We start from the raw sequence: 16,384 nt of genomic DNA on the forward strand, positions 1-16,384 counted from the left end.
ACCCCTCCACCCCAAACTCTGGGGATGAGGAAGGAAAGCTGCAGCTGCAGGGTGGATGCCGCATGAAAACCAAAGGGTCAGGATTCAGAACAGAACAGAAGTTTTATTACTTCAAGGCTAAAAAGAATCACAGTCTCACCATACTGACTGACTGATAACGTGCTAGCCATGACAGGAGGAGGGTCTTCATCCCTTCTCCGGAGTGTAGACCCTCCCGGGAGGCTCACAGCTTCCGGAACTCTCTTGAGGTGCTCTCAGGGTTCATGATGCTTTTAAAACAAACTCCCAGGTTTCAGACATGCACTTAATGGAAATTCACTATTATTCAATCTTTGGTGCAGTGACAATACAAAGATACCTAATGCCCACAGGTATCAGAAGGCACACTGACAGCCTAGGGAACTTGCAGGATCTTGAAGGGCCTTCTGAATCATCACAGAAAAATGAACACACGTTCACAATAGTGTTAGTTACGTAGCTGTGACCCAGAGAAACATCTCTAGAACCTTCCTAATTCACCTGCACCTGCCTTCTCCATGGAATAGTCAAAAAGAAAAAGGTCAACCAAGAAAAGCTTTTCTCCTAGAAATGTCTAGAAAAAGTCTGAAGGGGAAGCACAAACAGAATCCACCCATCTACCTGAACCTTAGTCACTGGACACTTAGACATTGGGGAGCAAAGTTCGTAAGATTCCAAAACCGTATTTCTGAGTCACCACATCACTGTACAGTTGGAAATCATTTCCAACACTCTTACAGGTAAGCAAATGACACCTACTTCTGCCAAGTTAGTTTGGGTTCTTGATTTGGTCCCAGGTCAGCTTATGCATTTCCCTCGAGATGTGGGAACATGCCCACTGGGGTCAGTGCTCACTGTAATAAATGAAATAAGTTTTTTCACGGAGAAAGACATTAGACCAGGAAGAGATGCTAAGGTCCAATCTACAAAGAGCTACCCAATGAAAGCCCTTTCCCAGTAGCTGTAAGGAAGATGCAGGTCTGATCAGAACAAAATGAGAACCAAATGATGGCATCAAATAGTACATTTTCCGAGGGGAAATTTACTAGGTGACAAGACTGAATTCCGTATTTTATGATTTTTAAGAAGGAAAACAGACTACTTTATAAACACAGAGGAAGGTTCTGCTTATACCTGACCAAAAATCTTTTTAAGCATCTTAAATTGGAAAAAGAAAATCTTCTTAAGGTACTCAGTTCCAATCTCCAAAGTCCCCAAATTGTTTAGTTAGAAACTATCTAAGACAAGGAAAACCAACCACTTCTAAACCGACACAGCCCAAAAGTCTGCAGACGTGAAACCAAGGGCTTCATCCTATAATTAGTCCAGCAAAGGCACATGGCCTTCAAGAAAGAGGAAAGCAAACAATAAGAACCGTGGAAAGGATTATAGACATGTGTGCTCTCATTCAACAACAGAACCCAGAAGAGCATGAGCATGCCAACGTGCATGACAAAAGGAGAGCATCTGATGATGTGCCCTGACATGTGGAATTCATTCTGAAAGTAAGAAGATGACCCTGAAGAATCAAAGACTGGGGGATTAGAGAAGACTGGCACACATGTTACTCAGATTCAAGACCTCTCTATTCAAGCCGAGGAGCAGCTCATAAGATAAGTAAATATCTTTTTAAAGATATTACATGGCATTGTGGGAACATTGTTCTCCCCTGCTCAAACACCCTCAATGGCTCCCTATTACCCTCAGAGTAAAAAGGAAAGTCTTTGTCCTTACAGACACCTCCAACGACTGATACAATCTGCAGCTCCCCATCCCCTCACACCACCTCCGTCACCTCATCTTCTGTAACTAACAGCCTCACTCCCACCACTCACAGCGGACCGTCCCTGAACTAGTCCACGAACGCCAGGCATTCTCCCACCCGCACGGCCCTTGCAGTGGTTTTTCCCCCGGCCTGAAACGCTGTTCCCCGGATAACCACATGGCTCCCTTCCTCAACCTCCTTCAAGTCTCTGCTCAAAGGACATCTTGTCAGCGGGAGTGTTCTCTGCTTATCTCAATCTCCGTTACCTTGCCCTGTTTGGTTTTTCCTGTACCACTTATCAACTTCTAACATACTATATAATAAACTGATGCAGTGTGTTTATTATTTATTGTCCTCTCCCTGCACTAGAATGTCTATTTTATTTACCAACATATCCGAAAGCACCCAGAAAGAGTGCCTTGTGCGTGCTCAGCAATTATTTATTGAGATGATTGAGAACATTTTTGTATTCCAATTCTCCACCAATCCTTCTAATTATATCAAAGAAAAAGTCTTTGATTGATGATAATCTTCAAAGATTCTCTACCACTTGGTAATCTCTTTTTGACTTTCAATGTTTTTTTTTTTTTTTGAGGTATTATTTACCCAGCATAAAATTCACCCATTTTCAGTGTAGAATTCAATGACTTTTAGAAAGTGTAGGAAGTTGTGCACTAATCTTCCTTCTTAACATGAAGAATAGAGACTGTAGGCTCAGAACCTTCTCCAGCCAAAAGCATCTGCTGGAATAGTATAACATTGCTGTTTTCACAGGCTAGAGTTTTCTGGTTACTTTTTCTTTTGGCTAGTGATACCAGCTTTCCACTTAAAAGTGGTAATATACAGCTTCCTTTTTAAAAAATTTTATTTACATAAAAAATGAGTTGATTCTTTTAAAAGTATTGAAGAGATAACAATATATGTAGTCCAAAGACAGAGCAAAAATTGAAAACATGTTAATGAAACTAACAAAGTTTTTGAAACACTGACTCATGGGATCCAGACATGCTGGTCCCACAGACTTCAGAATTGCTACTAATTTCCTAAACAAAAGGCAAGGCTCCTAGGGTCCACCTGCTCCAAGGATCCACTTTCAGTTTCCATCAGTCCTTCCTGGAAGATGATCCTTCATGGGTCTCTTGTTTGTGTTTCTACATGTCTTATCCTTTGCTTCACACTCTCATTGCAAGGATGTCTTTATAGTGAACACGCTTGGAAGATAGAGTTTCTCCCTCCAGAATAAAGGGTAGGACTGCTAACAGACTTGGAGGATAAAGATGTGTCTCGATCTGGAGCAAACGACAGACATGCCTACTGCCCATCATGGAAGAGTCGGCTTACCTCAGCTCAGGCTCCTCTTCTAGAACACAACCCCTCCAAGTACACGTGCTATCCAGCCCACTGTGCGTTACCCTGTGGAAACAGAGGCTCGGAGAACTGGCACAAAAATGCTGATGCCCTGGCTACTGCTATTGTAAGTAATGAACCACCCTTTGTCTCTTATATTCATAGCAAACTGTGGCCGCATAACTTGTTAGCTCGCAAGTAGGAGAGAATCTTCACAGTTCTTGAAAGTCCTTACCTCGTTGTGGATTTCTTCTCCGTGTTTCAAAACCACTGGCTCCAAGGATTTCAAAGAGACTTCACCATTGTCCGCCTCATCGCGGATATTCTGCAGGGCCGACTGGCAGCGCTGTAAGATGTAATCCAAGGTCCCCGTCGAGCACTGCAGAGGCAGAACCAGCCACCGAGATGGTAAGCAAACTCCAAGGTTACCAAGCCTCTCTTCCTAGGACATCTGTCCCCTTCCCGGACCTGTCGCCCTCACAGGTCAGCCTATGCTTCTCAACTTCAGAATGACTCTAGTAGCTTTCTCCCTGGGCTCTGTGCTGCCAGCTTGGCCCTCACCTGGGTCACTCATCTTGCTGCTTTTTATTGCATGGGCTTCATATCTCCAAAAAGTAGGCTCCCTGAAGGCTAAAGCCCTGTTTCAAAATGTATATACTATACATATACTGCAGCACCTAGAACTGAGTCTTAAATAAAAGAAACTTAATAAGTAGTCATTGGAGGAATAACTAATGAACCAAGAAGTCAAGAACACTGACTTTATCTCAAGTGCCCTGCACCTAACAATGGGGAAAAAAAGGTAACCAGACTGTAGAACTGGTTCAAAAGCACACAAAATAGAACAGCAATGGGGAAAAAAATGAAGTTACAAACACAGGGCAAAGAACTCATTTTCCTTTTCTGCAAAAAGCATACACTAGGCAGTTGCAAGTCTGCCTTGGCAGAATAGATTTTTCAAATAATGGAGAATATGTGGTTCGTACCCTCAAGGCATGTTGAAAGGCATAACTTAGCACCTGGGTATCAGCAAAGGCACAGATAACTAGTCCATCCCTCTCGAAGTCTGTGGGAGCAAAACAGAGGTCAAATGGACAAACTCCTTCTTTGAATGAGCATATGTCAGAAAAGAAGAGGATGCAGGTGGAGTGTGCATCCGTTTGTTTTGATAATGACACGATTTCCCAGAATGAGAAAACGCCCGCTGTAAATATCCTTTAGACCCAATGAGGGAAATGTCTCCCCGGAGTATTTTTATTTTAATATTTACAATTTAAATGGATCCCTTCGAAATAATCTTGAAGGCTAATCCCCTGGCACAAAAATTCTTTGCACAGTTACTGCCACTTTATACAATGTGACCTGGGCATGCCTGGGGAAAAAAAATGAAGTTTCTGTGCCAAAAACAGAAGCTTGACTAATATGTATTTTAATATGAAGATCCCAAAGTGTGGGGAGCAGAAGGGCAGTGGCTCCAATTTACTACAAAGAAAAAACAAAAAATGGGAATGAATTACCACTCACTTTTGTCCCACAGACAACCCTACAACATTTTTTTAATGACATTCTGTCTATAAACATACTCTACCTGCACCTTTACTTTCCCAAGTATGGAGTAACCTACATAAGAGGTAATTAATTGAAATGCCATCTACTATAATAAAAGATTAAAAGCAACACAAAATTTCCCATCAATAGAAGACCAGTTAAACGAACTCTGGTGGAGCCATGCTTGCAACCAAAAAAGAGGAGGGGGGAATATATATATTTTTCCTGGGTGATTATAGTTCATCTGGTGTAAAGAACCTATAATCAGGCCTAGTTTTTTGGGAGGGCATGGGGAGTGGTAACAGTTTTACTGAGATATAAAATTCACATGTCATAAAATTTACCCACTTAAAGCATACAATTCAATGTCTTTTAGTATATTCACAGAGTTGTGCAACCATCACTACAGTTAACTTTAGAACATTTGTATCACTCCAGAAAGAAACGCTGTACCTTTTAGCAGTCACCCCCTCCCATTTCTACCAGCCTTCCCAGCCCTAGGCAACCACTAATCTACTTTATGGGTCTATAGATTTGACTACTCTGGATATTTCATATAAATGAAATCATACAATATGTGGTCCTTTGTGACTGGCTTCTTTCACTTAGTATATTTTCAAGGTTCATCCATGTTGTACATGTGTCAGTACCCCGTTCCTGTTTAGTGCCAAATAATCATTCAATTGTATAGATATGCTGCCTTTTGTTTCTCCATTCGTTAGGTGATGAACCTTTGGGCTGTTTCCACTTTTTGGCTATTATGAATTAAGCTACTATGAACATTCATGTACAAGTTTTCACTTCTCTTGGGTGTGTATTACCTAGGCCTGGAATTGCTGGGCAATAGGGTAACTCTGAATTTAACCTTCTGAAGAAGTGCCAGACCGTTTTCCAAAGTGGCAGCGCCATTTTACGTTCCCTCCAGCAATGTATGAGGGTTCCACTTTCCGCACATCCTCACCAACACTTGTCACTGTGATTCTGATTATACCTATTCCAGAGGGTGTGCAGTGGTATGTCACTGTGGTTTTGATTTGCATTTCCCCAGTGACTAATGATGATGAGCATCTTTGCATGTGTTTATAGGCCGCTTGTATATCTCCTTTGGACACATGTCTATTCAGATCCTTTACCTGTTTAAAAAGTTGGATTATTTATCTTTTTAATCATTGAGCTGTAAGAGTTCTTTATATAAATCTAAATACGGGCACCTTGTGAGATGTATGATTTGCAAATATTTTCTCCCATTCTGCCTTTTCACTTTTGTGATGGTACCCTTTGACGCATAAAGTTTTTAACTTCGATAGAGTCCAATTCACCTATTTTTTCTTTGATGGCTTATGCTTTTGGTATCATATCTTAAAAAAAAAATTCCCTACTCTAAGAATTGCATATTGCTAAGTAATTATCATCAAGGTTTACTAAAATAAAACAAAACAAAAAGTGCAGAATAGTGTGTAGACTAACATTTACATAAGAAATTTTAAAAATTACATATGTGTTTGCTTATATATGTATTAAGTATCACTGAAAGGATAACAAAAATCTGATAACATTGGATGCCTCTGGGGAAGAGGAGCTGGCTGGTGTGAGGAGAAATAGGCTTTAACTGTACACTCTTAGGTACTTTTTGAGTTTTGAACCATTTGAGTAACTACCTATTCAAAATATAATTATACATAGAATTTAAATTTTAAAAAAACATATATTCTGTGTTGCATCCCAAGAACATTCTGTCACAACCAGAAACGAACTAAAATCAAATAAAGGTCGAGAGTCATCAGACATACTCTAGTCACATTTTTGCAACCAAAAACTGAATAGATTTCTTCTCTGATTAACTAAAATGAATTTCAGAACATCATTTCCTTAAGACAATCTGTTTCCTACATATTGTGAACAGGCAGAAAATAGCGAATCATTTTGTTTGGCACAGAAAAGAAGTCTAATTTAATACTGTATGAAGGAAAGGACATTTGTAGAACAAGTGAGGGCTATAAAGTTGCATGGATTTTTTTCCTCTCTGTATTGAGGGAAACAATAATGTTAACTATAGTGTTGGAGAAAAAAATCTTTTCCCTTTTCTATTACTGAAAACAATAATATAAGATGAAATTAAAAGTTGTAAGTAAGATAAAAACATAATCCTGCCGCCATACTCTATTTTAATTATTTTTATTGCGTGTAATTCTTCATCCACACACAGCTGTAATGAATATATACATATCAATGTACATGCTACTTTTCACTGTTTGTACATAAGTATTCAAAACTACCATGGTCAATGCTGCTCAATGAGGTGATATTAACAATTTAATTAGCAAGTCACATAAAATAAAGGCATTAAGGTTCTGTCCAGCTTTTCACTACTGTTAATCATACTAGATAAATATCTTTATATATATACTTCCTTTGAATTATTTCCTAGGTTTGATTCCCCAAAACAGTGTTATGAGATCAAAGATACGAATATTTTTATGGGGCTTTACACATATCCCCATAGAGCTTTCCAAAAAATATACTAATTAGAAAAACTACCAGTAGTGTATGAATATACAGTTTCACTGTAACTTTACCAGCATTGAATACTATCATTTTTGACTTTTGGTGGAAATAAAAAGTTAACCTTAAAATGATGATTTTTTTAAAAAATTCCTTTTAACTTTAAAGCCTGTATACACAGAATCATGTAAAACAGAGTCAGCAAACTTTTTCTTAAAAAGGTCAGATAGTAGATATTTTAGGCTTGCAGGCCATAAGGTCTGTGTTCAACTACTCAGCTCTGCCATGGTAGCTCCAAAGCAGCCATAAACAATACGTAAATAAGTGAGCGTGGCTGTGTTCCAATAAAACTTTATTTACAAAAAGAGCTGGCTGACCCAAAGGCCATAGAATTTGCTGATCCTGATCTATAATATAGAAAGCAGGATAGTCACATCATTCACATTATGTATGTCTAATTAGTAAAGTATCATAAGCTTGAACTGAAGTAGAGATAATATAAAAGATACAGATTTGGGATTATATTATTATTATCACTATGCATATCCACCTCTTTTTTAAAAATTAATTAATGCTCAAAATTTTGCCTAAAAATTAGAAGATACAAATACAGCTATGACTAAAGCAGAGAAAGCTAAACCTCAGGATATTTTGAAAGCACTGCTACTTTAGTTAAGATGGTCCACTTGGAAAAAAAGGAAATAAGGCCAGAGGGGTACTTTTCAAACTGCATTCTGAATGTGTGTATTTATCATAGGAGGTGGAGAAGGAAAGGTTTCCTGATCTCTCACAAGTTTTAGTCCCAAATTTCCATTTGTCTGCTGGACCTCTCCTCTTGGCAGCTCTGACTCAGCCTGTTCAAAACTGAACTACTGTCTTCCCCTCGTGTCTCAGATCCCTATTTCTACTTATGGTAATGTCATCTCCAAATCACCCAAGCTTGAAACCTCAGAGTCACCCAAAAGCCCAGTGCATGACAAGCATCCAATAAAGAGTTACTTGGTTAGTGTGTCCATTCATTCACTCATTCATTCATTTGTTCATCCATTCATCCACTCACTCATTCATTCTTACATTCCTCCCTCCACTTCAATCAGTTGCCAAGTCTGTCACTATGTCTCCTACATTAGTCAAGGGAATTTCTTCTTTTTTCCTGTTGACATGACCTTAGTTCAGACCAACAGGTTTAATTGATGTCTCTATCATTTTCATCTTCTTAAAGATATCTCCAATATGTCACTACTGTGATAAATAAATCATCAATAACCCCCACCTGAACCAACTTAAGTTAAAACACACCTAACCTGATATCCAAGATCTTTCACAATCCGGTCATTCAGGGATCAGCCTTTATCTGCCAACACTCCCTTTCTGGCATCCCGGGATTCAGTCAAAGTTGAGCCACTCAATACTCCCTTTGTATCCCCATCCCATCGGATCACAAGATTTCCACCTAATGGGATGAGGACTCTTAAATGTCTTAAAATGTCCTAAAATCCCCTAATTCCTACATGTTCAAGTCTTACATCTCATGTCACTCGTGAAGGCTTATGCTGTTTGCTACTCTCTATTCTGCACTCTACGTGTTCACAAGTGTCTAAAAGAATACCTTGAGCACTGGAAATTTCAATGAAAGTTTGCAGAATGGATGAAAGAACTAAAATCACTTCCCTTCTTCTGAGTAGTAGCTTTCAGTTAATAGCAACTCTTCCAATTAAGACTCATTGATGACTTAAGTTCTCCTGCTTTATTACGTACATTCTAGTGTAGAAATGGAGACAGAATAGCCTTCCACACAAAGAGCTTTTGTTGTTCCTGCCTCCTACTAGCTTTTCATCAGGATAACTGAAAAGACAGTAGTAGTAATAGTAGTAGCAGCAGCAGCAGCAGTAGTCATAGAGGTAGTAGTAATTTAATAATAGTAGTAGTGGCTAACATTCTTTGAATGCATACTCTATACCTGCCACTGTTCTAAAAGACTTACACGTATTAACTCACTTAATCCTCACAAGAACCCTATGAATTAGATATGATTGTTATCCTTATCAAATACATTTTGAGAAACTTCTTATTCATCATTTTGTACCAACCCTCTGAGCACAGCACTAATCATCTTGTCCACTTTTCCAGACTGGATTAGGAAAGGTGCAAAGATACACATAAGTAGCCACATACTCTAAAGAATTCTTGGGAGAGTTCTAGCTAGAAAGACAGATGTCTATATCACCTTGTATTATACAAAAAATGAAGTCTTTTTTGTACAATACAAAGCACATATTAGATGCTCTATAAATGCTTGCTCACTCTTTTTTGCCTTCCTTCACTCACTCCTTCCTTCCTTCCTTTCTTCCTTCCTAACAGAACTTACTTTTTTAGGTCTCTAAGATAATTATTTGTGTTTTTATCTATTTAATAGTTGTCTCTCAAACTAAAATGGAAGTTCAGCAAAGCTAGTGGCCATACCTGTCATGTTGATGGCTCTCTCTCTCTCATGCCTCTAGTGCTGCTGGACATAGAACAGGCACTCAAATATTTAGATGAATGATTGAATGGAAGAGAGAAGAAAGGGAGAAAAGGGGGAAGGAACGCTTGATGGGCTTGCTGGCATCTTGATTTAAACAGACACTCGGGTCCTCTCTGCCACCTAGCAACATGACCAGTCCACTAGAAAAGCTACCTAAATACCAAAAGACATGACACTGCCTTATAGACTCACACAGTCTCAGGACTGGAAAGGTCTTGTGCTTGTGCTTCCCCGCCACTTAATTGTATTCCGTCTGCCCAACTTTCTCACACTGGTCCCCTTGTGGTACAATGAAAAGTCAAGCTATAAAAGCAAAGCACAGATAACAAGCTTGGATACGAGGTCAACTTGTAATCCTTTTCATGATCATTCCCCTGCCCTCTGGAACACTTCTTAACTGAGCACACACAATACTCCAGGGTGACTACTAAAGGCTTCCCTCATCTCTTAAGTTTCCATTCTGAACTAGTCTAATCAGCTGACTATCAGCCACTGCAAGTGGTGGCAGAATTTAGCAATAAAGTCTGGGTTAGGAACACAACTGGGGAGTTTGGAAATTCCCTGGCACCACTGTAACTTTCTCCTTAATTTACATTCACATGCCTGGAAGCCTGACCCAAAAGTTAAGGGAAATATAAATTCTCAACCATCTGAGGCCAGTCACAGCTAACACATGCACAAGCACACAAATCTACTATTTTGTTCTGGCCATCTCCTGCCCTTGACCTTGACAGATACAAACCCCTTAGAAAATCTCTAACCAGCAACACCTGCCAAGGCGCCCTCTTGCTGGCACCTTTTCCAAGAAACATAACCCCAAAGAAGCAAAATATACTTATCCCAGGCTGTGAACACACTTTTAAAAACTGGATCCAACACAACTCAAAGCTAAAAAAGCAAGTAAACAGAGGCTAAAGTCTAGTTAGATGGAAGCTATTTTCCTATCAAATATTCTTCCAAAGTTCTATGATAAATTGCTCATGCAACCACTTCTGTCACATCCAATTAAGTTTGAGTCACATTTTTATTTACACTTACCTCTGCCACTCGGTGGGTGGAACTAAATCGAGGTGGTAAACCAGCCAAAACACAGTGTTGGTGGGTGGCATTGAGATCATCTGCAGGAAAAATACCAAAAATTAAAAAAAAAACCAAAAACACCCAACACACACTTATCAGTCACTAAATACTATTTCACTAAAACACAAAGTAAACAGTAAATCCATCATTCAAGAAGAATGACAAGAACCAAAGAATTAACAATTACCATGTATTCTTTAAACCATTCTTTGTAAGTAGGATGACATATATATGTATAGTCATGTGGTATAAAACCATCAAAAACCATGATACTTTCAATAGTGGAAGGGGATGTTATTAATAATTATTGCAGGACAACAGGCATAAACCAGGACTGTCCTTAGCAAACAGGCTATAGGGTTACCCTACTTATTTGTAGTCTTATGATACCCACTCACCACTATTTATGGGCTGAACTTCTTTCCCTTTCTCATGACACATCTAATTCTACCCATGCCTTTAGAATAAGCCAAAACTTTTTGTATTATTTGGAGTTGAACATCTTTCATCTGAAAATCTGCCTCTTTCCTTCCCCAGTCAAAGTATCAATTTTGCCCTAACAATTTTCCAGGCAGCAAACCAACCAACTCAGCATGTTGCAAAGCTTTGGCTCTCAGAACAGAATTCAAGCCTACAGATTCACGACCCAAGAATGGAGAAGGTGGTGAATTCATCAGCTGAAGAATATGCCTAAAACCACATGCAGTGGGAGAAAAACCAATGGCCAAGTTGTTGCGTATTCTAAGAAATGATGCCACATGTGAGGCAAAATCTGTAACACCTCTGCTTAGGACGTCACGTCCTCTATTACAAAGAAGAGAACCAAACTGTCCCCAGCAACACATGATTTCCTATGTAAGCAACAGAGGCTTCTTAGCAAGATACTAAGAAAGACAATGACTTAAACTAGGAAGCAAAGACCACCACACCCCCTGCATGTCAGCAAAAACAACCCATAAAATTACCTCTAAACAGAAGAAAGGAAATGCAAAATGCCAATTGCAGGACTCCTGCTTATGGACATTATGGAGTAACCATGACAAGGTTTACCTTCTTACCCTAAAAAACTACAAAACAGACCAAAAATAGGAAACAAAGGTTTCTGACACTGGAAAACAGCGACCCCAAAGATAGGAGAAATAAAATAGGTGAGCCTTAGTTTACACTAGCTAGAAACAGTTTCAAAGTCACAGAGTAGGGATGGGGATATCAGAACTCAGAGTTTTCAGTTTTCTCTCTTGCTGAGTTGTGAAGACAGAGACTACAGTTTAGGAAGGCCAAGGCAGCAAGGATTTGTAAGGCAGAATACTGGAACAGAAGAACCCACACAGGGAGAGAGTAAGCGGACATCTACAGAAGGGTTCCTTCAAGTCTTTGGCTACGTATTCTTCTGTGCATGTGTGAATGAAAACTTCCCACAGGCAGGAAAAGAAGTTCCAGAAAGCTATAGGCTAGACAAATCTCAGACCTCACATAGGGCCAGGAATACTCTGTGTTCTCAGCAGCCAGAATGGTTCCTACTACCTGAGACAATAGAGTCTTTAGAAAAGCATAATCTTAGTAGTAGCGTTAAATAAGTACTACATTAAAGGCTGCCCTAGATCCACTTAAAAGCTTAAAAGCAAGCCTCAAAAGAATCTAACTTATTCCAAATAATTTAATTACTCACTAGAGCAAAGTCCAACACTACTTAGAAGAATATAACAAAATCAGGCGGGACTTCCCTGGTGGCGCAGTGGTTGAGAATCCGCCTGCCAATGCAGGGGACATGGGTTTGAGCCCTGGTCCAGGAAGATCCCACATGCCGCAGAGCAACTAAGTCCACGTGCCACAACTACTGAGCCTGTGCTCTAGAGCCCACGAGCCACAACTACTGAGCCCACGAGCCACAACTACTGAAGCCCGAATGCCTAGAGCCTGTGCTCCGCAACAAAGAGTAGAAGCCACCGCAGTGAGAAGCCCACACACCGCAATGAAGAGTAGCCCCCGCTCGCCACAACTAAAGTCCGTATGCAGCAACAAAGACCCAATGCAGCCATAAATAAATAAAAAATTTTAAAAATAAAACAAATAAAGTAAAATAAAAATCACCTATGGCTCTCAGTACCCATAGGTTAAAAAAAAAAGACAAATAAAAACAAAATCAGGCACCAATAAATAAAATTTGCCATATCCAGTACTCAACCAAAAAGTAGCAGAGAGAAATAAAAGATATATGATATATATGATACACAAGATAAATACATCTTTCTTTTTTTCATATACATATCTTTCATATATATATAATATGAAGCTTCTAAAGATGAAAAATATAGTAAATGAAATAAAAATCACATTGAAGAGATTAACAGCACTTTAGACACTGCAGAGGAAAAGATAAGTGAAGTAGAATACACAGGAACAGAAACTACCCAAAATGAAGCACACAGAGGAAAAACACTATAAAAAACTGAAAGAGCATCCATGCCCTATGAGACAATATTAAGCATTTTAACATAAATGTAATTTGAGTCTCAGAGGAGGGAGAATGACAGAAAAAAAAATTTTTTTTAATGATGACCAAAGAGAAAAATAAGAACAAAGAACAAGGGCAACAAATAGAAAACATTAACAAATAAGATAGATTTCAACCTAACTATATCAGTAATCACTTTAAATGTCAATGGCCTAAGTACACTAATTAAAAGGCAGAGATGGTCAGAGTGGATGAAAAAACAAGACCCAACTATATATTGTCTCTAAGAAACTCACTTTAAATATGAATACACATATAGATTAAAAGTAAAGGGATGGAAAAAGATATATCATGGAAACACTAATCAAAAATAAAGCTGGAGTACCTATATGAATTTCAGATACAGCAGACTTCAAAGCAAGAAAAATTATCAGGGATATAGCGGGGCATTACGTAATGATAAAGGGGTAATTCTCCAAGAAGAGGTAACAACCCTTAAGGTGTGTCTGTCTTATAATAAAGCATCAAAGTATGTGAGGCAAGAACTAATAGAACAGCAAGAAGAAACAGACATATCCACTATTATAGTTAGAGACTTCAACATCCCCTAAAAGAAGTGAATAGATCCATCAGCAGAAAATCAGTCAGGACACAGCGGAACTCAAGAGCACCATCAATCAACTTAATTGACATCTATATGCTACTTCATCCAACAACAGCAGATTACACAATCTTCTCAAGGTCATGTGAAACATTCATCAAAATAGACTACATTCTTGAACAAAAATCACACCTTTACAAATTTTTTAAAAATTGAAATCATACAATGTCTGCTCTCAGACCACAAAGAAAGTAAACTAGACATCAGTAACAGAAAGATAGCTGGAAAATTCTAAAATACTCAGAGAATAAAGAACACACTTCTAAATAACACACGGTCAAAGAAGAAATCACAAGAGAAATTTTAAAATACCTTTAACCAAATGAAAATAACGATACAAAATAGCAAAATCTGTGTGATACGTAAAAGCAGTGCCAAGAGGAAAATCTGTAGCATTAAATGCATGTTAGAAAAGAAGAAAGATCTAAAATCAATAAGCTTCCACCTTAGGAAACTAGAAAAAGTAGAGCAAGTTAAACTTAAAGTAAGCAAAATAAAAGAAATAATAAAAATAAAAGCAGAAATTAATAAAATCAAAAACAGAAAATCCATAGAGAAAAACACTGAAATAAAGCTGATTCTTTGAAAAGATCAATAAAATCAATAAGCTTCTATGCAGGCCAAAAAAAAAAAAAAAAGGACAGAACACACAAAAAGAGGATATCACTATAGAACCTATGGATGTTAAAAGGAAAATAAAGTAATAACGTGAACAGTTCTATGCCCACAAATTTGATAACCTAGATGAAATGGACCAATTCCTTGAAAGACACAATCTGCCAAAACTCACACAAATAGAAACAGACAAACTGAATAGGCCTGTAGCTACTAAGGTAATTGAATCAATAAATAATAGCCTTTCAAAACAGAAAGCTCCAGGCCCAAATAGGTTCACTAGTGAATTCTACCAAACATTTAAGTAAGAAATAATACCAACTCTTTACAATCTCTTCCAGAAGATGGAAGTGAAGGGAAGACTTCAATAGTCTCTTCAAAAGCAATGCTGGAACAACTGTACATCTACATGCAAAAATATACTCAAAATGGATTATAGACCTAAATGTAAAACGTGTACATATAAAACACTTAAGAGGAAATCCAGATGACCTTGAGGGTGACAGTGACTTTTTAGGTGCCACTGAAGGCACAATCCATGAAAGACAAAATTGATAAACCGGACTTCATAAAAATTAAAATCTGTTCTGTGAGAGACACCGTCAAGAGATTAAGAAGACAAGCCTTGGACTCATACAAAATATTTGTGAAGAACGTGTTCGATAAAGAACTGTTGTCTAAAGTATACAAAGAACTCTTAAAACTCAACAATAGGAAAACAAACAACTCATTAAAAAATGGACAGAAGACCTGAACAGACAAAGAAGATAGACAGATTGTAATAAGCACATGAAAAGATGCTCCACCACCTTTGTCATGGAAGTGTAAATTAAAACAAATACCCACTACACAGCTATTAGAATGGCTAAAATCCAGAACACAGACAACATCAAACGCTGGTGAGGATGTGGAGCAACAGGAACTCTCATTCATTGCTGGCGTGTATGCGAAATGGTACAGCCACTTTGGAAGACAGTTTGGCAGTTTCTTTCAAAATTAAACACGCTCTTACCATCAGACCCAGCAACCGCACTGCTTGATAGTCACCTAAATGAGCTGAAAATATGTCCCCACAAAAACCTGGTGACAGCAGGGGAGACGGTGAGCAGCGATCAGATTCAGAATGTTTTAGAGGAAAAATAATAGGACCTGCTAATGGATGGGTAAGTGAAGGGATGGAAAGAGTGAAATTAAGAGCAACTTTTGGGATTTTCACAGGAACAACAGGTTGAAGGTGAGTAAGTCACAAAATATTCGGACACTGTATGAACAGATAGCACAAGATGCAATGAAAGGTGAGGATAAAAACAGCAGTGATACATTTGGAGTATTAAAGGCAAATGTAAAGACAAGGAAAGCTAATATAGAGGATCAAAACAGATCCAACCTCTGCTGACTTGGGTTCAGAAGTGTGGCTTAAGGCCTGAAGAGGACTGAATGTCCATTCTCTTCCCCAGTTTGCTCTCTCTGAGGATTCTGCTTAAGGACACACCTGAGAATTTCTGGTAGATCTGAACTATTTTATCTAAAGGGGGATTCAAAGCCAAACAAACACACAAAACAAAAACAGAAAGCAGAGGTTGGAGGAGTTTCCCCAGGCCCAGGTGCTCATAAAGAGTTGAAACAATTTCTAAGAAACACATAGATGCTGGGGACTTCCCTGGTGGTCCAGTGGTTTAAGACTCCGTGCTTCCAATGCAGGGGGTGCGGGTTTGATCCCTGGTTGGGGAACTACGATCCTACATGCTGCGTGGTGCAGCCAAAAATAAAATAAAATTTAAAAAGGAGATCAAACAAACAAACAAAAGAAATACATAGATGCCCTTCTCACCTACCCAAATAAAAGCCTTATCACTCCCAGGCTATTAA

General features: G+C 38.6%; 1 protein-coding gene across 1 annotated transcript in view; it reads right to left on the minus strand.

Moving 5' to 3' along the window:
* Window positions 1-16,384, minus strand: part of FTO (FTO alpha-ketoglutarate dependent dioxygenase) — a 371,459-nt gene that overhangs the window by 207,069 nt on the left and 148,006 nt on the right. The window contains exons 5-6 of the mRNA XM_068528237.1: window positions 10,743-10,822; window positions 3,366-3,509 (exon numbers count right to left, since the gene is read on the minus strand). Coding sequence (XP_068384338.1) covers window positions 3,366-3,509; window positions 10,743-10,822 — 224 coding nt within the window. The remainder of the gene's footprint in view (window positions 1-3,365; window positions 3,510-10,742; window positions 10,823-16,384) is intronic.

This window comes from Eschrichtius robustus, chromosome 19 (genome assembly GCF_028021215.1).
Source record: "Eschrichtius robustus isolate mEscRob2 chromosome 19, mEscRob2.pri, whole genome shotgun sequence".
In the NCBI taxonomy this organism is placed as follows: domain Eukaryota; kingdom Metazoa; phylum Chordata; class Mammalia; order Artiodactyla; family Eschrichtiidae; genus Eschrichtius; species Eschrichtius robustus.